This window comes from Gymnodraco acuticeps, unplaced genomic scaffold (genome assembly GCF_902827175.1).
Source record: "Gymnodraco acuticeps unplaced genomic scaffold, fGymAcu1.1, whole genome shotgun sequence".
In the NCBI taxonomy this organism is placed as follows: Eukaryota; Metazoa; Chordata; class Actinopteri; order Perciformes; family Bathydraconidae; genus Gymnodraco; species Gymnodraco acuticeps.
In genome coordinates, this window is record NW_022992193.1 from 2,860,967 (window position 1) to 2,882,741 (window position 21,775).

Sequence of the window (21,775 nt, forward strand, 5' to 3'; positions counted from 1 at the left end):
TGTGATTCTTCCCTGAGAGGTCTGTAAACACTAAAACTACTTTTCATTTCCACTTAAAATAACTTCCCAATCTGGCAGCACAGTTAGGAAGTTCTTTGGCTGGCATTCAAACAAAACTCTTCAACTGTTTTAATTAAGTTTCCAGCATTATTTCAAGAAGAGATCCGGCTGGCTTTCACTACACTTAAAATACGAAATGCTAAATAGCCACTGTGCGAGGAGAGAAAGACACCAGATCTTATTCAGTCGCCTTCAGGAGCATCGTCTCCTATCTGGCAGATCTGGAGGCATGCCAGCACCCGCCCTGTGGAATCAGCATCGCAGCGCACGGAGTTGACAAGTGCGCCTCCCCCTCCAAACGTTGTTTGACATACCCATCGTTGTAGGCTTTGCCTCTGGCAGTTTCTTTTTCAAAAAGCAAGCTCAAAGCCACAGATTATACATTTTGCTCGCAGCCCGTGCGGGATAAATAACCTACAGAGAGAGCGACAGCGTGTAACAGGGCTTTTATCTCTCATTTGGAGACGAGTAGCTTGCGCGTAAACGGCACCGGGCATCACTGAAGATTGAGATCCAGGGATATTATTTTGTTATTTTAATATTTTGCAGGGAGGGAAGACTATTCGTGGATTGTGAGCATCGGATGCAGTGATATTTGAGCGCGCAAAGCACCTGTGGATGCAACACCCCCTCTGATGCTTGGACTCAAATCATTCGCAAAGAAAGGATTCAGCGTGAGATATAGTTGATAATCGTTTCCAACCAACGCCCTGCTTTTAATATACGAGTCTCGCGCCATGCTGTGGAGTGTTTCCTTGCTGCTGCTTCCCCTGCTGAGCATCACCGGCTGCGGCTCGTCCTTCGTGCCGTGCCAGCCGTGCGATCAGAAGGCCCTGTCCATGTGCCCGCCGGTGCCGGTGGGCTGTCAGCTGGTGAAGGAGCCCGGCTGCGGCTGCTGCCTGACGTGCGCGCTCGAAGAGGACCAGCCGTGCGGCGTGTACACCCGGCCGTGCACGCGCGGACTCCGCTGCCTGCCCAAGAATGGAGAGGAGAAGCCGCTGCACGCGCTGCTGCACGGCCGGGGGATGTGCAGGAACGAGAAGTTGTATAAAATGCTGCATCCCTCCAAAGGTAGGCAACCACTGGGGCTCTAATGACGCTTAAACAGGTCACTGACTTGAATGCAACATTAATGAAGCCATTCATTAATAGCAGCTTCATATTTTATGCATTATAGTTGGTGCAGACCTTCTTTTGTCTTCTTCCACCTATTATATCCCACTATGAGGCTTTATAGTTATTTACAGTGTCCCTTTAAGGCCTGCATCTATCATATTTATGTCAGCTCTGATAGTGTTTCATAGATTCAAAGGCTTAATGTACATAATACACAATATCTAAAGTGCAATTGTGGCCAATAATGTTAAACTTAAGTCTCTGGCTATTCCAACAGTGCAGCATACATATACTATACTTAAGAGACAAAAGAACAAAAAGACATTAAACAGTGCAAGAAAACAGTGGGTTTTTATTACAATGATTGTGTTTCAACCACATATGTAAAAGGCTCTGGTGCAAAGAAAAAGCAAACAGCTGTATAATGATGATACTCCTCCTTTGTCAGGGCTGGAATTTTAATGAAGCCCTCTGACACACACATAGAGTCAGCCAGTGATGAATTAAGAAAAGATGAACAAATGTGCTCTAAAAACACTCCACACACCATGTCATAAAACTTAAATCCAACAAGTATTCTTTTCTTAAGGCGTGCGATTTAAAAAGGTGAGGTGTAAGTGCCCTCCCTGCCTCTCTTATGTGAGTCACTTCGCAGCCCTCTTTGAGACGGGCTGACACCTGTCATTAAAGGCACACGACTCAAAAGCCCCCGTGAGTCTTGACCCTGTGAACTCTGTCAACAATTGGTGCGGAGCGTCGATTAACCTGTCTTCTGGGTTTGAAAAGCCCTGGTGGGGCTGTGAGCCGTAAATCAGTAGGTTTCGTGTGAGTGGCCCATCGCCTCGGGGCGCCCAGCCGACATAAAACAAGGGAGAAGATTACAGGTGGTGCTCCGTGCGGCTCCTTGTTGGCTCCGCTGAATGGTAGTTCAGGGACAGTCACTGTGTCTGCTGGGGAGCATTGTGGGAAATGTTGGCCTGTGACACTCTCTTCATGGTCTGATTTATCCCTTTTCCCTTCCTCTACAGTTTCTTTTTTCTTTTGTCAACTTTCCTTCATCCACCACCTGTGCCTTTTCCCACACCTAACCCGCCTTTATGTCTCTCTATTCTCTCTCATCACACTGCATCTTCTCCTCTTTCACTGCCTGGCTACTGTCCCTCTTCATCTTTTTCCACCCTATTATTATTTCCCACCCATCCACAGTTTCACCCTTTCCCATTCTGTGTTATGCTTTACTCTCCTGCAGATTGGCGTTTTGGTATAGAAGCAAATCTACTCTGGAAACAAAAATAATCTCAGTGGTGGGGTTAGACCTCAGGACTGAGCCAAATAACCACGGTGTATTGGCTAAGAGTGAAGTCCAATAACAAAGGCAGAAGATAAGAAAAAATGCCATACACATGTATCACATGTGAGGATTTATACCATTATAATTTGGAGTTGCTGCACTCTTCTCATCAGACTAAGCTAATTTAGAGCATCTTAGAACTTGTCGTATACCCAAAAATATTCTTTTCATCTCCCTTTCCCACACTCTCCTCTGCTCCCCTCCCACCACTCTTTGTTAGTCCCACCCTGGTCTCTTCATCTGCCTCCCTCCCCCTCTCCCCCTCCCTCTCTCGGTCACGGCGCTGTAGGCAGGCCCAGGCTGTGCCGTGATTCAGCAGAATGCAGGCTGAGCGTGGGTTACTGATCCCCCCATCTGTCCGCCCGTCAGCCAGCTTCTCCGTTAACTCCACATCTCCTGCTGAGCACACATAAATTAAACAAAACCCATGTGCACACTTGTGATGAATACACACATCATTACATTTTACAGAACTAGAATGAGCCAAAAAGGTATATGCATGCATATAATCTAGTAGGAGCTGCCAAAAAGCTTATATGCACTTGAACACATCCTTAAGAACAGTAATACACCATGTGTCATGTTTGCTAGTACATGACACATTAAACTATTGAAGTAGTGCAACTTTATCCGGACAGATTTCACATTGATTTCCAAGGAAGGAGTTTCTCTGTGACTGCAAGGATCACCATGTTTCACAATTCCAACTCGAGGAAAAGGGTGATGAAGCAATGATAGATGTGATCAGTCAGCCCAGGTCAGATTAGACAAACTCGAGGATTAGCAAGTGAGGACTTGATTGGGTTTACGCTGGCTGCTGATCTGCCTCAGCTTTCAATGGACGGAGAAAAAAAGAACTGTGTCAGCAGTAAACTGAAGGATAGTTCTTGCGTGCTTCCAAGAACTTGGAATTATGTGGATGGATGACATAACCAGTGGCGTTTTTATATGTACAAAAGTGGTGGGGCACAAAAAACGTGTCTATATATAAGCTTCTGCAGAGAGGTTCATGGCTGGTGAGGCACTGGCACTGACTCTTCAGGTTTACAAATATTATATTTGGACCTAAATCAAAATATAATATTATTTTCAAAAGCTTTTTTTCTCTGATGCTTCGATTAATTTTAAACGGACAGTTCAACAGAAGGATACCCAAAAAATGTAATTTTCTCATTTAAATATTGGATTGTTCTCTCTTAGTAAGATCCCATTTTCAATAAAATTGTGGTCTTACCTTGACATGAAGATGAAGTCCATTTGCCTATCCTTCTGGACAAAAATCTCTTACTTTTTGTAAAAGTCCTCCTTATCTTCTTGTAGTTTCAAAAGTCTATCATAAATCTAATCTAATCGATAGATTTATGATTCGAAAATTATAAAAGTAGGGTAGACATGTGGATATTATCCGGCTGAACAAAACGTGCATTTATCTAACAGCTACGTTTCCCACAGATCTTATTTTGAGCTATTTTCTAAAATCCTATGGAGAAATCTCATTGCTTTTTTTGTGGAGGGAAGCCATGCGCAGCTTACTTCCGGGTTTTAGGATGCGTCACTGCAGCTCTCTCGTCTCCTCTTCACACACCACACTTTTCGCGGCACACGTACTTACAGCCAATCAGCTCTGAATGATGTGAGATGACGTATGGTGGGGATGGCAGCTCTATGCCCCTATGGTAATTATTTTTTTGCCACACACATTAAATAGGAAAATACTCTGAGCATGCGCAGTGTAGTTTTTACAGTCACCGTTCACTTAGACAGAGAGATGGAGGGGCAGGATCGGGTTTTGTCCCACATGGCTCTAAACAGCTCAATAGGCACACACTGTAGACACTAATTAGAAGAACACAGACTAAAACAGCAATGTACAGACGAATCAGATTATTAAACATGATCTTAAAATATATTTAATATATTTTTTTGCATTTATTTTGTAATCATTATTTTTAATACTTTCTGCTGACACTAGGTGGGGCTGTGCCCCACCTGCCCCTAATGACCAGCCGTGATCTTCCTCATCACTTGGGGGGGTTTGCCAGATTTTAAGCATCATTTGCAATGACCTAGTTTCCCCGCCCAGTTAGCGTAGTAGCTTAGCGATCACGCCAGTGCAGAAATGTGGAATCTGCCAAAATGAAAAAAAAGGGCGTGTCACAGCAGTGGAAATGGGCCAGCGGAGGCTTAAGACACATAGAAGGCCGATGCATGTTTTAAGCTTTAAATGAAGTGAAATATCAGCATAAAAGTGCTTTTGGGAAAGAAAGCCTCAACACAGTTGTTGCGGTGGGATGAATAGAGGGTGGGACGAGGCAGAGGGGCGAGCTGAGGTTTGAGCGACAGTGCGCGGCCCCCGAAAGAGAGCTATATTTTTGCACAGATGAAGGCTGCATGTACATGTGGAGGTTGGGACCCAAAATGGGCTGCGGCTGTTTCTGGTGGTCCGCCACATGACAAGTGTAATAGTATGTTTTCATGGGCCTGGGTGCCAGGGTGAGACTAAATATCTCATTTAGGTCACCGGCTATATACGTTTTAAAACCCCCGGTCTACATATACCCCAAACTGGCAACCTAGCTTGCCATAAATGTAGGCTATGTTGTTCTGTATGTCAACACTTCGGATCTGAAGCTGGCCAGTAGCCACTAACAGTGCTAAATAAGCATTTAGCTGCTGCAGTGAAATCATCTCGTCGTGTTGTGTGACATTCTCCTGTCCTCTTCCATCATGAGTTGATCTTTACTTGTTAATTTTAGGCCAAGTGGGAGCCATCATTATGCTTTTGATTTTGACCCCTTTTCTTCTTCAAACAGTCTCTTGAAAGCAGTAGAAAAATGCTTTGAAGCCTTGCTCTGCACAGGGCTAATATTACACCCGTGGACATCAAGTTGTTAGTAATAATTGGTATCGGGTTATTTTATTCCTGCATGTCTGTAATTTGTAAAGATCCGGTGTACCAACTGCACTGTGGTGAAGACAGTTCTCCTCTGATAATAGTAGTCCTGTGTGAATCAAGCTTCAGAAACACATTCTTGTTGTTGCTTTTGTTCTTGTGTCAGTATTCTATCATCCCATGCTCATATTCAAGTTGTATAGTAGTTTGAGTCAGTCCTATGTGCACATGTACAGTATGAAAAAAAACATCCCTGTGATACAATACACATTCCCATGTTCGACAGCATGCAATCATTAGTTTGCAAACAAAGTAAACTACACATTTTGATACAACTGTAACCTTCTAAGTGTGTTTTTTGTGTACCTAATACTGTTGTGTTCATGTTTAACATTAGCATATAGCTCATGTTGGCTTACATGAGCTTCAATGTATGCTTAGTAGCCAAGTTTATTTATGAAGGATTAGCACGATAAAACAATGTGTGCAATATAAAAGAGTGGCATTTTTATATTATTGATCTATAACTACACAAGATGTTCCGCCATTGGTTCTGGCGAGGCTGGAGCTCTGCAGTGGGATGCTGGAGAGAAATATAGAGAAGCACTATGAAAAAGCAGAGAAGAAGTCAAAACTGCTGATAATCAGCTTTGCAAATGTTTTATGGGGGAGGAATGTATTCAACACTTTTATTAGGCCTAAAGGATAAGCTGTTTATTTTGATGAGGATATTTAAATATAACTTAAAAGAAAAGCCCAGAGGGCCCCTTTAATAGCCCTCAAACATGCATGATCAGGGGGAGTGACCTCATCTGTCCTTGCCTTTCTATCAGACAGAGAATCTCAGCAAACCAAAGCGCCCTTAAGAGACCACATCAGCAGTCGGAAAGCCCAGGCCATGAGGCAGGCCAAGGATCGCAAGAAGCAGCTGGCCAGGCCGGGACCCTCCAGCAATCTGGACTTCTCCCCGCTGAGCCTGGATAAATCGGAGCCCGAGTTCGTAAGTGAAGCACAGACTACAGTCAGGCATAGCAGGGGGAAAATCTCACTTAGCTCAGAGGGGAAATAAATATAAAGAAACAAGTTCTGACAAATCCAAGCCAAGATGCCCCGCAGGGCCACTTTCACACATACAACAAGGTGTGAACCCAGTCGAATGCCAAATTACTGAAGTACTCATTAGTGGAGGTATTTCCCGTAATCACAGCATCTGGTTACCTCAAATGTCGCCAGGAAAACTATTGTACTAAAATGTAAAAACGGAAAGAAATAACCACATCCTATTGGTTTAATCCTAAAATAGTGGTTTAACAAAACTACAGCTGCAAAGATGACTTAAATATTCAATTTCGAAATCAACCTTCTAATCAACTCTATTTCAATATAGATCTTTAGGTCTTTAACCTGTATTACCTTCCTGTCTTGATGTCAGTATTGTTGCAGAAATAGACACAAAACACACATTGTGACCATGCACACACTCACACCTGTGTCTGTGTGTGTAGGGCCCCTGCGGAAGGAGACTGGATAATCTCATTCAGAGCATGAAGGACACTTCTCGGGTGTTGGCTCTCTCTCTGTACATCCCCAACTGTGACAAGAAGGGCTTCTTCAAGCGCAAGCAGGTACGAATACTGTCCATTAAAGGTCCCCTAGTATACTCTTTTTCAACAATATATTTGTCAGATATATACAATATATACAATCTATAGAATATGTCTCTGAAGTGTTTGGCTGAAATACCAACCAGATCATTGTAACATGCCTAAAACCCCTTTATTTCCAAAGTGCTGACTCTGTGTTAACTCCACCCTTGCAGTGTAAGCCGTCTCGTGGTCGGAGAAGGGGGATCTGCTGGTGCGTGGACCGATTTGGCGACAAAATCCCCAGCATCAACTACACCGAGGGAGACCTGCAGTGCAAAGATTTCGACAGCAGCAGCAACACCAACGAATGAGAGGGAAGCTCTTCTTAAACCCACCAATCAAGCTAGTACACGTCATGACGGCCAATCAGGAAAATATGGCACAAATGCTTCTAAGTATGGCCAGGTGTGATGGACTGTTTTTATTTGTTTGTTTTTTTGAAAAGCTTCACATGTAGGTCTTAACGCCCCATTGGCCGTATATGTTTGATGGTAGCTAACACCTCACCTCTTCATATCCATAGATAATAGAGGATTATATATATTTGTATTATATTGATAATATGTTGTGTACTGAGTGTATCCTAGAAACTATGAGACAAGACATGTTTTCAATGTGGCTTTAAAAAAAAAAAAGGTTGTGGAGACACAATTGAAGAGTTCTCGGTCCAAATTAGCATTACCTTACTAACTGTTACATGTGAATGACAACAGGATGTACAAAGATTGTTATTCCTGACTTTATATCCTGCCGACTAACATTAAACGTACCATCTTTTAGCCTACTTGTGCAGGAAAAAGAGGCAAACTGTTCTGGATTGCTGTCGAAATCCTGTTTTCCTCTCAAAAAACTGTCCATGGAAAGAATCCACTTCAGATGTTGGGTATGCTTATAAATCATTTTCTTTAGAGATGATTACTTTCTTCATGTCAATCAAGCACTCTTAAACAAACATATTGTTCTTTAACAGGTTAGATATTTGGCCGTCCAGACAACTGCGTCCACTCTTTGTAAATGTGTGTACAGATTGTGTCTGTATGTGTGTACCTAATGTGCCATGCCCTTATAGTTCTCAAATACAACAAGAAGCTTCATTTCTCACTTGAGCTACTGTCGGACAAAACGTGGTGCCGAGCATTTCCCTCCGCACACAAATCGTATGCAAAGGCCCACGCGCTGTTTGTGTTTCCGCCTGCAGGTTGTAAGTCTGCTCTCGGTCTTTATCGGCTCCTGTATCCTCTTAAGAGCGAGGTTGCTGAGTTTGTATGGAAATTAAAGTGCCTTCTGCCCTACGCCACTTTGAATTGTATTTGCGTGTGGTCCGATTGTATTGTCGAATCAGGGCCAACACAAAGGAGGTAAACAATTTGAAGTGTGTATGTGCCGTGTTTGAGTTTTATTTTTAACACAAAAATAAACGTACAATGACAGGGGACAACATTTTCGTTCTACAGCTCAACATTTGTTTGTTATAATCTTAATGTTCATGTATTGACTGTCACTCGTATAATCTCAGACATTCCTAATCACTATATTGTGACATAAGGAGAGCGTTGTGTCATCAGCTTATTCTTCCCCACTGTATCATGACTAGCACTCATGTAAACGCATCACGGTGACACTTTGAACATTTAAGAATCTCAGTTAAAAAAAAGCAATGTGAACATTTATGGTGAAATATTTATCAGGCGTGTAATTGATGTACTCGTTTTATTTTTTTGTAATGACAAATCACTATTTAAATAAAGTTCATGTAGTCACAACAAAGCCATGTCAGCAGTTTTGTCTTCAATGTGTGAATTGTTGAGTCAGTGTATTTTGTGACTGCTATCTGTATGACCTTCATACTGCTTAAGACACATAGGTGATACTCCATGAGGGTGTTTCCATCTGCTGTCATGGCGATACTGGTTGCCATGATATAACTCATAGGGGTCTAGCAAACATGTTTTTTTAATCAAAACCATAGAGGGTATGATTCATTTTGGCTTTATCATCAATAAATGTGATTTAAAATTCTAATATCATGCGAATTCCCACTTGATTTTTCTACTGCGGCATTTTCTAAATATGTTTGGGGTCCTAATGGCAAGTCTTCTTCAACACATCTTTATGTTACAACTCTTGCATTTAGAGTAAATAGACGAACAGACTACAAAATGTCTATGCAATATGTAGGAGTTTTTCTTTCCTTTACATAAATACAAATACTACTGCATCGAGTGTGCCAAATTCAAAGTGTGTTTACAAATCAAAACACAGGCAAGCCCAATTTGAATTTATTACCTTTTTAATAGCATCATCTGTTAATAAGGTGTAACAGCAAGCTAGGACATGAAAACACACCTAAAAACACCAAACATGTTGAAGGCTCCTCGTTTTTCAACACATACAGTAAAAAAACACTGATAACAGAAAAATCTGAGCAATAATTAGTAAAGCTACCAACACTCTGAACATCTACGAGGAAAAGAGTCTTATCTCCCGTTACATCCCACTCAGCCAACTGGATTCTAAGACTTTTTTGATGGTTAATATTTCAAACGTCACTGTCCTCAAATGAACACACACACACACACACACACACACACACGCACTCAAAGATAATAGCTTTCTCAGATATTTTTTGTTCCCAAGTACTTTACAGTTTATTTTTTGTTTCATGCCACATTATATCTGGGCCATGTCAGGGGTTTCTAGCTCCAGCTCCAGGTCTCTGAGGTACTGGCTGCAGTTGGGGTCTCCCCTCACAGTGGGGGCTGATGGGATAGTTCGGCCGGTGTGGGGGCTGACGCACCAGCACTCGCCCCTCTGACCGTGGAGGGACATCTTGCACTGAAACACAAAATGCTGTGTTTATTTCTGTGTGTTTTAGTTCCTTTTACATACTTGCAACCCTAAAAAAGCATATGAGGTGTATGTGCAGAAATATTGCATCAAGTTAACAGAGCCAATGTCTCTTGCTGACATAGTGAAAGATACATTTTTTTAAACCCAATAAAAGTGGTTTTAATGTTTAACAATTTTTAGGTAATTTGTCATCATTGCAACAACCCTTAATGCATGTAAATGTGTTGTTTGTGCTGAAATATGCAGAAAAAATAGTTACTGCATTTTTTGAGATTATTTTCTTTATATATATACAGTTTAAATAGTTAAATCATGGTGAAGATAATGTCTTAAAGAGCAACTTGCAGTTTTTTTTTACTAGATTTATACTTAACCTTGCCTGAAAATTACAATTAAAAAAGTTAATGTAGGATTTGATATGTTTTACGAGACATAAGGGCAGGAATTCAGAGGGGAAAGAAGCCGTTTTGAGCTCTGCTACTAAAAACTGCTTTTTTTAACGTCATACGTCAAACGCGTCAGATTACGTCACATGGGGGAGCAACTTTCTCGGACTCCTTCTCTGCCCAATCCGTGGTTGTAGTTTGTAGTTGGTTTGAGCGGTTGTGATTTAGTGCTGGTATTTTTTCGGTAATTTCACATTGCATTTCATCATTTGTAATCATGGTGAGCCTGTCAGCACATCGAGTCCACAGTTTCCCTAACAAGAAAAGGACCGGAGCTAGCTTTCGTTCCTGGGTGCGTTGTGCGAGGTGCATCCACCTCCCTGCAGCACATACTCTCCAGCTGAGGCCTATCAAACAAAACGTTTATCAGCAAACCGTATTACATCTCTCTCCCCCCCTTCACTGCTCTCTCTCTCTACCCCCACCCCCTTTGCTCCTCTCTCTCTCCCCTCCTTCGCTCCTCTCTCTCTCTCCTCCGGTACACACAGCACCGTAGACGTAGTGCGGAGTTGCATTAGGTAACGCGAGATACGGCTGATACTTGCGCATTAGTTTCTGTTATGGATCAGTATCAACAGTCCTGTCAGTAACGTTACTATATTATTATTATTAGTTATAGCCTGATATATGATAGCTAACTTTACAATGTTGTGATGTGACCGGCGTTAGCTAACATAACTGTAGCTAACGCCGGTCACTCACCAAGACATCTGCCCTGTTCTCCACTGGTTCTCCTCACACCACAGCTCCATTTCTCTCCGAATGCCGTTATTCCTTCTAATCCTTGGCTGCTCCTGGTCTCTTGGACGCCTAGCAGGCTCATAATTATCATGTTGTGGTCCGTCATATGCATACGAATATACATTTTCAACCTCTTCTGTGTCAAAACTAGCATTGTGAACCATGTTTATTCATACGTTAGACGTCACACGCGGGTGGTCTTTTTTGATGCGGAAGTAAAAACGTCTTACAAAAACGACGCCAGATGTCACTGTAGTGTATATTTATGTATATATCTTTTTTAAATCTAGTGTATAGGCCTACATCATTTTCCTACACATTTATTCACTGGGGTCTCTAACAAGTTGCTCTTTAAATTCCCTTCTACATAATCAAAATGAACACTATAATGATTTGTATGATTTAATGTTTATTTTATTCGTAAAATACAACATATTTTTGTCTTAAGGGGTGGTAATGATGCTTTACCGACCTTTTTCTCCTCTAAATACTTCCATATTATCCCTCTCCGTTAACAACCCTCTTCCCCATATTAACTCGACTCACCTGTTTGAGGTTGTACTGCCCCCTCTTGTCGCAGTTGGGGATGTGCAGGGCGTACAGGTCTTCCAGGGGCCCTCGGTTATCTCTGAAGGGCATCTTAGATATCCTCTCCAGGATCTGGTCCAGCTCCTGCTGACACTGAGTCTTGAAAAGAGCAAAAACAACAACACATGTCATGTTTACAGGCCCTTATTGCAGCATATGGGTGTGTTGAAGTCACAAGATTCTGTGGGTAAAAAATGTGGCAAAAAAATCCTGTTTATTTGTTTGAAAATATGGAAGGTGTTCTTTTGTATCACAAATCTAATTTAAAAAGTGCAAAAATGCCTTCAAATTCGGCAAAACTCATAAAATTCATAAACACTGAGTTGTGTTTGCAAGGGAATCGGCAATTTGGACAAGCTACATCAAATAGCTTTTAAAAGGCACACACACATTGACACACACGCACATAATAAAGCTTAACGGCTTTCTGTAACGAGCAAATTAATCATGTGTTCTTGCCTGTAATGAGTAACAACTCTTGCCAGTGACCTCAGGTTTACCTCACATCTCCACAGTTATACGTTTTCCGGTGCACTAATAACGTTTCAATGATTTTTATGGCATATGGAAAATACCACGATGCAGGTCCACTTGTGAGACCAAGCTCTGTTTCCCGAGGGGGTCAGTTCAGAATCTGACTTTTTATTAAAGGGCAGTGCATGGTGGGAGTTATGAATGGAAGGAAAATTAACTTTGTGCCATGACTGTTTTTATCCCGTTCAAATATTATTTGGTCTTTACTGTTTTTTCCTTTTTGGGCTTTGAAATTGCACTTTAAATGACCTGCATATGGCAATAAAACACTTTGCACCATGCAAACAACTTCAGCTGCTGTACCACAGGGAGGCGACACTGAACTGCTCCACTTCCCTCAGTAAAATGAAGAGTTAATGTAGTGTCTTCCACACTAACAAGACTTAAGGAGATTTACTAGAGACACATTTAAAAAAAAATACTATAGCATACTGTATCTCATTGCATTGTGTTAAAAAATCTTCAGTCTTTTCTAATTTGAACACGTTCAAAAATAATGTAGGTGTATTCAGAGTTCCTTTAAGTGTGGTTTTAAGACTTTTAAAGATTGGTTTAATGCAATTTGGAATACAATTTAAGCTCAAATATCTGACTGCTCTCCAGATAGCCACGACATTAATTTTTGAGATTAAACAATGCAACGTCAGAAAAAGCGATTCATAAAACCTACTTCCCACGTATATTAATTTTTTGATTAATATATTCACTGCGTTTAATTATCTGCAGGGACCTTAAACTACCTTTAATTAACTTAAAGTGCACCTATCATGCTATTTCAAGGTATATATTATGGGTCTCAGATATATAGGCCTACAAATATATAAAAACATGTCTATGATGTGTTTTGCTCAAAATACAAACAGATCATGCATTTTAGACATCCCTCATATCCCTCTATTCCAGGCCTGTTAGAGAAACGCGGATTTTGGGTCCTTAGCTTGAAAAAAAAGAGGAGGCGGAGCTAATGCCTGATCAGAATTCTACCGGAGATAATGTTACATTCTGCTGTGATAAAACGCCATCCTGTTCTAAACCACATCAAGGATTATTTCTGAAACAGTATGGAGCTCAAATGCTTTTCCTCTTGCGGGTTTATCACAAGGGTTTATCACAAGGTGAGTTCCTTTTTTTATTTCCTGCTTTTTAAACACATGTGCTCTCCAGTAGGCTACAGGTTAGATCTGAGTGTTAGCGAGGCTTGCTAATGTAAACAAAGACGAGATTACGTCCAAAACACGTCAGGCATTGTTTCTGATAGCAACTTTCTGTGGGTCCACCATCCGAAATTACGTCATATCGGCAGCAAATCTGTATCCGCTCGTTGCCCCAGTTTTTTTAAAGATTTGGGTACGGAGGAAAAGAGAAAGGGTTTTATTTTCTGACGCAGTGTGAGTTCCCCGACACACCCACCGGGGACACATATTTATGTATAAAAGACATACTTTAAGTCAAAGAGTGAAACCACCCTGTAACTTGTGCAGTGTGATCTAAATCAGATATTATACAAAAATGTATATCAAAAAGAAAAAGAGTGCCACATTGGAAGGAGTGTGAAACATACAGTTGTGTGTGGTCTCTATTGAGGAAGTTTACTAGGAAGCGTATGTTATTTGGTTTTAGAAGACGGCAAGAAAAAAAAAAGAAATAGTAAGAATTAATTGGGGAAGTAATGCTCGAATGGAAAAACTGACATGCGTCATCGGACTACAACAAGCAGACTTTGCAGCTGCAATAGAACACAGTCACAAATTAGTGCCGGATAGAATGCATTTCATTGAATTTAATCATTTAAGTGACTTTCACTCAACATTTCAAGAGCTAAATCTGTCTAAAGTGATGTCCCTCACCTGTTTGGGCCGTGCAGGCTTCACCTCCTCCACCTTGTTGGTCTTCATCTTGGTCTTCATCTCCTGTCTGTGCTGGCGTACGGCGCTCTCTTTGGGCCCCAGCCAAGTGGTCTCTTTGCTGGGCTTCCTGATGGCCGGGACCTCACTCACACCCTGCTCAAGCAGCGGCTCCACAGCCTCACCTGCAGCGAGGAGACACAACAGGAATATTATAAAAAAATCAATAGTAAGGAATATCATAAAAGTTGGCGATAATTTTTCTGTCTTTTGACCACAATTCTTCTAAAGATGATGTTGGGGGGGTAGGCTTAAGTGTCCAGAGCACTGTTAAAGTGCTCAGAAATGCATCAGCACAATCGATGAGTCATGACAATCCTTTTATTTTCTCACAGAGCGAATCAACCACATGCAGCTCCATTAACAAGCCTGTGGGCTGAGAGAAGTTGGCCACTGTTTGTCACAGTCAGGTTTCCATGGTTGCTTTTTTTCCTAACTGGTGGTTTAATTTCATGAGCAGATGTGAAAAGTGGTGATAAATGGACACATTTATTAGGCATTGAAACTCTAAAACTTGTATTTTGAGGTCGTTGCTGGTACATCAAAAATTATGGCAGACATTTTTTTTCGGGCTAAAGAAATGTTAGGGTAACATTTTGTGTTGGGACAACCTAAAATACATGATTTCATAGTTTTAAATGACTTTTTGATTCAATTAAAGCATTTTTTAAAGTGGTTCTGACCAAAAAGACACAGAAACTAAGCAGCTTAAGTGTCCTGAATGCAACATGATTTTTAAAAGAACAAGGCCAGTACACATGATGCACAACAATAGAAAATCCTCACTGTGCAACAATAAATATATCGTTTTAACACAAGGAAAGGTAACAAGGAAGTCATATTTAAACATGAGGCAAACATCCCACTTCCCTTGACAAAGCAAATACATTGCATGTGTTTTTCCTGTCCCTGAAAATACAAAACAGCAGAGTCTCTGTGGCCGGAGATTCCCCAGGCGGTTCTCATTCAGTTTGACCGTCTCCTCTCTCCTTGGAGTCTTGTTAAACATCAACCCTGAAAAAAACCCCTCTCTTCAAACAGATGGAGCAAACAATGTGAGAGGCCATCAGGTCCAACCCAACATGTTGTTTCTGACAACAGAGCATACTTAGAGGTGGAGGGTTGACAGAGAGGGAGAAGAAAAAGGAGCGTCCTTCCAAAGCAGCGGATTTTAGAGAAAGAAATGTTACATGAAAGCAACATTTCAGCTCTGTGTAGCTAGCAGTACAGGAAAGTGTTTGTTTTTACAGATTTTCCAGTTCAGCATGTATTTCACCTACTGTATGCAGGGCTTTATCTGACACCCGAAGGAAAGAAGGGGAAATAAGCACAGACAGTAGAGAAGGTCAAACAGTGGGCCAGTAAGTGGATAGTTATGCAAGGGCCGGGCTGTAATGTGCAGACTCGTTGAAAGGCGTTTGCAGGACAGAGAGTGTGTGTTACCGGTGGAGGTGGACTGGAGAGGCATTCTCTGCACTCTGCAAGAGGTACATTTGACATCCGGTTGTAGAATATGATTACAAAAGGCCTAAGAGAGAACGGGAGAAAGGAAATTCCAAACGAAACAAGGTGCTGGTGCCTTTTGCCATCAGATAGATCTGGTGTTGTTGGACTTCAGCTCCCCTCATGACGCTCAACCGTGCTTTCTCTGGCTCTCCTTTGAAGTTTCTTTCCCAAAAAAAGGGGCAAAAGTCAACTGAAATCAGGTGTGTGCTCTCACATGTGTGTGCAGATAAACACACGACACACTCATTGAAAATATTGGCGGATGGGGTGCCTTTTTAGTTTTGCTGTCTTACATAATCCCCACAGAATCCTAAGTGCAACACCATCACTTCCTCTCCTCTAAGGAAACCGGAGATGAAAACTCACATAGACACACACACACAACACAAACAAATCTCCATCTTGAATATACACACACACTAACACACAGGGTCAGGACCCCACTTTCAGGGGGCGCTAGGCCTCTGCAGACCGAGCCGTTCCACAGCGGTGGGCTTGGGATCAGCAGTATCAACAGAGCAGCAGGCCTACTGTCCAGTCTACTGCTTGAGTTAATCCTCACACAATGGCCCGAGAGGCTTGCTTTCTATATCTGATCCATGTCGAATTCCAAGATGGCACGTAGGCCAGAAGTGTCATGTCCGATTGTCCTGATTCTGGTCAACTGAGCAAATGGCAGACTTGGCCTCGGGTGGAGAATGGAAAGCATGGAAAGCATTCTCGCTCCATTATTTCCATAGAAACCAAATAGAGACTTGTTCTTTTGTCATTTCCTTCTTAATTCTCGCCATGTCGCTGAAGGAATGTTGACAGGTTAGCTAGTTGTGGAAAAATCCAAGGGAATTCATCAGAAAGTTAACATTTGGTAAACACTTTACATTCACTTGAAAACACACCAAAGTGAGAAGAATCACTTTCCAACTCCGACTATCTGATTAAAGACTTTCTTTATGTCTTTATTGAATACTTGAAGAAGTTTGTATGACTTTTACTGTCTAAAATGAGCTTACCTGAGATCACCTGTGACGATGCCTGTGTATCAAGGATTCTAACTGCATACAAATCGATTAGTAAAGCGCCAAACTGACTCTGGAACAGAAGGAATATTATTCCCCCCAAAACAAACCATCCCTCTTAATGTCGGAAGGAGGAAATCTGTTTCTCAAAAGGTCTTTTAATGCAGCTCGGACGTGTGAAATAGTTCATTTAAGAAGTGGATGAAAGGCACTGCAAAGACTAGCTGCAGTCCATCATCCATAGCAAGGCCTGGAAACACAAATTCAGCAAAGTACAGATATGTTTACCTTCCAGGCTTTCTGGTCCGCAACAGACATCTAAAAGCAGGCTTTGGACAGGCTTTGGACAGGCTCTGGCACGTACGTACACAGCGCGGCATCCAAGGCCATCTCGCTCTCTACCGGCACCGCTGGGTGAACTCTAGGGCGATTGTACGGGCCCTCAACTAGGACATGAACTGAGGCAAGCTGGAACACATCGAGATTGTACAGAATCAAATGCAGATGCCACTGACAGTCAACCATGGAAGGTGAGATATGTGAGTAGACGGAAAACACTAAAAGTCGTGGGGTTGGTTTTAGATAACATCAGCGTGTAGAGGATTTCACTGAAGTTAAAAGAGAAGAAGAAACAGATCAGGCCCCAACAGTTCCACTCCGTCCACTGTCAGTATTATTTTGGACAGTAATGGTATTGTCTTGAATCGCTCTTGACCAAAAAGGGTTAGTGGGAAGTTATTCTGGATCTCAATAGGCACGAGGAGATTCTTGGCACGGGTACAAGTGATGTCGACGCCTCGGGAAGATGGCGCAAATGCCCCTGTTTGTAGAGAAGCCTGGCATGAGGGGGGGGATTATCTCGAAGCTATTTCAGTCCTGCGGGCTCCGTTTGGATGCCCCCGCAGGTACACAGGAATGCCCCCTGTCAGCTAACAATGTTACATCAGTCGCCAGGTGGCATAGGAGTTTTCCACTTTTCTATCCACCCCATTTTTCTCTTCATAACAGATTGTATAACACTATTGATACAAGAACTGATTCTAGTTAAGTTAGGGTCAAATAACCAATTATAGCAACAAAGTATGGGTTTTGTTTTGGCTTTTTAATCAACTGGTTCCCGATAGAGGTCAAATATAATACAGTCCAAGTCAAAACAACTGAACGCCCATCAAGTACGATTAAAGGGACCTTTATTTGGGTCTAGGTTTCTATGGGAACAGAATATCAGGTGATGCTGCGCATAAACAGAGAGGGAAAGTCGTGGGTGTTCGTTTGGAAAATTCATCTAAGATGGAGTCGTTTTGTTATTAGTAAAAGTCTGATATTGAAATGAAAATAAACGTAGTTATATTATTCAAATCCATCCAAGTTTACCATGAAATATTAAGTTGCTTGGAGAAGAAAATGCTTTTACAGTGTGCAAACGTCTCATAGAGATAATGGAACCAAGCTCAGATTGGGAAATATTTCAACATGCATCCCTTCATCTGGTTTTAACACATGTGGATTGCTTTGGTAGGAAGCCTTAGAGATAAATACAAATCTATTTGAAGACGCACTTTATTTAATCAGTTCTGTCACCATGTTAAGTCAAAACTTACAAAACAAGCGTTTTTATTTTCTCAGATTCTCTGTGTAGTTGCCTGCAGTGTAACACATGCAGGCAATCACTCGTGCAGCACACACACACAGATCAGAGATGCTGAAGGCCTTAAGGGGGGGGGGGGAGATCAGAGCGCACAGGATTTGGTTTTGGTCTTATTCAACCCAACCAAGTGCAATTTCGCATTTGCATTTCAGACGTTCTGGAGGGTCCACATGTCTGCGTGCTCACATCCAATTGTAAGTCTGAGCACCACAGGAACATCGCGTGATATTTGTTGAATTCAGTTCCTTTTCTCTGAGCAGTGCTTGCATTTTCAATTGATTTCATATCTAGGATCAAATCTTGTAGGTATATCAGTGTTTTAGTAGCTATGTAGACAAGAAAGCAACAGCTATATTAGATTGTAATGGAAGTGTTAATCATTAGCCTCAACAAAACAACAACAACAACTGAATTTGTATCTCTTTAAAATGTATAATCTCCTAGTCACTCATCTTAATGTCCCTCCTCTGACTGATTTCCACCTCTCTTATGTTCTCTATCTTACCTCTTACATAATGATTCCAGGTTGGGGAGAATATTGTCTCTGACCTTTGACCTCTATAGTGGTTTGCAGCGCTGGGGTTTACAGAGATTGCTGCTGTCATTTTAAATTCCTATGGATACCCCATTCATTGGCATAAAACAAGCACTAAAACCAGGATGCCATGTCTGCAGTGGCCTATTAGTATCCAAATAATGCAGCTGCAATATTTCATACTTTGATTAAATACAACCACTTAATCGTTGTATAATCAGCCCATTTTCTGAGATTAATGCCAGTGGATTTTAGCCAGAACGTTCAAGTTTGCTCTAAAAATCCCCCGGCTTCTCCCTTGAGCTGAATTTGATCATAGATTTCATTACTTCCTCTTTTTGCTGTGTATCCGAGAAGAATTTAAGACAGGAAATCAAGTCTGTGTATAGTCTGAAACGGGGCCAAAGTAAAAGCAGGAGACTGACAGTAAGCATCCATAACACCAAGAGTATTATTTTAAATCACATAACATCTAATGGCGTAAATTGAAGCTCATTCTGCGTTATATGACCTCTAGGAGAAAGACCCTTCTGTGAGTCTTCTCTGATAGATTTGTGTGTCTTTGTGGTCATTTTGTGTCTCCCCATAGTCAATTTGTGTGTTCTTTTGTCTCTTTATTGTCATTGTGTGACTTTTTGGTCATTTTATGTGTCTTTGTATTCAGTTAAATCTTTCTGTAGACTTGTTATGTTGCTATGGATTATATTGAGTCTCTTCCTTGTTGGTACTTGTGTGCTTTCTGTGACATATTGTGAGGTGAAGGCCAACACACTGGAAGAAGAAACTCCTGTGCTATCTTCTGATACAAAAACATTACTCTCTTATCTTTTGCCCTTGAGAAGTTGCTATACACTTTGACCATGCACTGTGACACAGAAATGACTCTTGCATCCACAGCAAGGCTTTAATCCATAATTCAGAGAACATTTTACCGGTAATCAAACTGAATCCCAGACCACAGTATTGACACAAACTGTAGAAGAAAACAAATTGCCTTCTTGTTTCCTTGACATACTTTGTCCATGCATTTTATTCTCTTCTTTTGCTCTTATGTAACTTCAAAAACCTTGTGAACCTTGCTGAATAAGGTTGCATGAATGTGGGATTAAGTCCGGATGGTGGCTGATTATCAAACCACAAATGTGGCGTGGAGCATTTTTGACCTTTTTAAAGAGTGCTGCAGAGTTCTGACCGAAAACAGGGTTATTCTGAACGCCATAGTTTCTCTATACGTTCCAGGAGTTCAGTGCCAAAACAAACACGTGTCAGTCTGGAGGTAAACTCTGACAAAGCACGGATTAGGAAATGAGTAGAAATCACACTGCCGCTGGCTCCACTGGACACTCATTGACTGTGTGCAGCTTTTTATGAAATCATCCAATTAAATGAGGCTGTTTAGTTTTCTTCTTCACTGCGACCTGTTCTTGTTTAAACACAAACCACATGCTGGCTGCAGGCCGCACAGATCTTCATTGTGATCATCCTGCACATTCATCTTTGATCATTTCCCAGGTAGACAGCCCATAATGTAGTTACTTTAAACACCAGTTTATTGCTATTTATGGTCAAAGCCTAAAGTCCACTTTTCCAATCAATACAGCATTCCTCCTGCTGTCTCCCGCTCCACTCCCCTTTGGAAATGTCAACATCAATACTATGATGTTTTCTGTGTCTATCCAACTCATTCTAAGAACTATGCCACTACCTTGTTCTCTGTTACAGTGCTTTAAAGGCTGATTTGTTCAGACACTGGGAAAGACTGGAGGGCCAGCTGTTCGGAGCATAGTGCATGCACACCAGGAGGATCCTCAACACTATAAACATGTATGCAACATTAACAGGAGTGTAAGAAAACTGCAACAAGCATAAAATGAACCATATCTACAGTAGAAGTTAGAAAATACAGCAATAACATAAATGATTATGCAACATAATAAAGTGCTCCAACCACAGATTTGTTGTAAGTGTATAAATCCTGAATGCAAATGGTTTAAATTATTAAACAATGCATGTTAAAAGGATGCATTGCAGACTTTAAAGCAAACTATATATAAAATCATAAAATATATCTTAAAGATATCATGCACTATTGCATAATGGTCACACAGATTGGAGCTTCATGACAATGCAACATTTCTACTCTATTCTTCAGGCTGCAGTCTAGACAGTGTCATTAAAAATTGATGGGAGAAAAAGAACAGGATCCAGTAAACTGACTGACCGCTGGTCTGCTCCCGCTGCTCCTGGCTGTGAGTGGCGGTCTCGGGGTCCACTTTGCGCCGGCACTGGCCCTGGCCCTGCACCAGTTGCTCCAAAGGAACCTCCGAGTCGGGCGTCGGGTAGCACCGCAGACCGGTGGCGCACCTCGGAGTGTACACGCCGCACATCTCGGTATCTTGCTGGGCGCACACGGGGCAACAACCGCATCCCGGTTCACGCACTATCTCCGCGCAAGTCTCGTTGAGCCTCGGGCACAGAGCCTGGCGCTCCGCGGTGCAGCCCGGGCAGCGGAACACCATCTCGGCCAGGGAAGCACCGGCGAGAGACGCGGAGAGGATCAGCAAGCTGCAGCCCGCGTACGACAGCATTGTTAAAGGCATGAGGGTTTGGGTCATTATCATGGGGCGATGGAAGGCAATCCCAAGTGGAAAAAAAGGGGAAGAAATGTGCATGCGAACAGGTGAAGCCCGGGGCTGCGAGGCTGCTGGGTCCTACAAATTCCCAGGTTTGCTCTAGGGGCCACATGTGGGTGTTAATCTGGGAGCATCGGAAGACGTTTGTTTCAAATGTTATAGTTTGGCTGGCATTTTTGCACAAGTATATTTTCTTATGTTATACTAGAATTGTCTAAAATGGCTCAGAATGAGAGCATACCTCATGTAAATTAAAGATAATTGATACAATTAAAGTGTTGAGAATACAGCTGCATGATTAGATGAAA

At 41.9% G+C, this 21,775-nt stretch overlaps 2 protein-coding genes across 2 annotated transcripts; one reads left to right on the top strand and one right to left on the bottom strand.

Moving 5' to 3' along the window:
• Positions 1-359: 359 nt before the first annotated feature.
• On the top strand, positions 360-8,838 carry igfbp5a (insulin-like growth factor binding protein 5a). The gene is made up of 4 exons (XM_034205524.1): positions 360-1,131; positions 6,254-6,420; positions 6,926-7,045; positions 7,240-8,838. The coding sequence occupies exons 1-4, from the start codon at positions 798-800 to the stop codon at positions 7,375-7,377; spliced, it is 759 nt and encodes a 252-aa protein (XP_034061415.1). The 5' UTR covers positions 360-797; the 3' UTR covers positions 7,378-8,838.
• Positions 8,839-9,338: 500 nt separating this feature from the next.
• On the bottom strand, positions 9,339-21,547 carry igfbp2a (insulin-like growth factor binding protein 2a). The gene is made up of 4 exons (XM_034205481.1): positions 21,056-21,547; positions 14,073-14,254; positions 11,650-11,790; positions 9,339-9,901 (listed from the first exon to the last, which is right to left on the bottom strand). Exons 1-4 carry the CDS (start codon positions 21,504-21,506, stop codon positions 9,737-9,739), a joined length of 939 nt encoding a protein of 312 aa, XP_034061372.1. The 5' UTR covers positions 21,507-21,547; the 3' UTR covers positions 9,339-9,736.
• Positions 21,548-21,775: the final 228 nt, after the last annotated feature.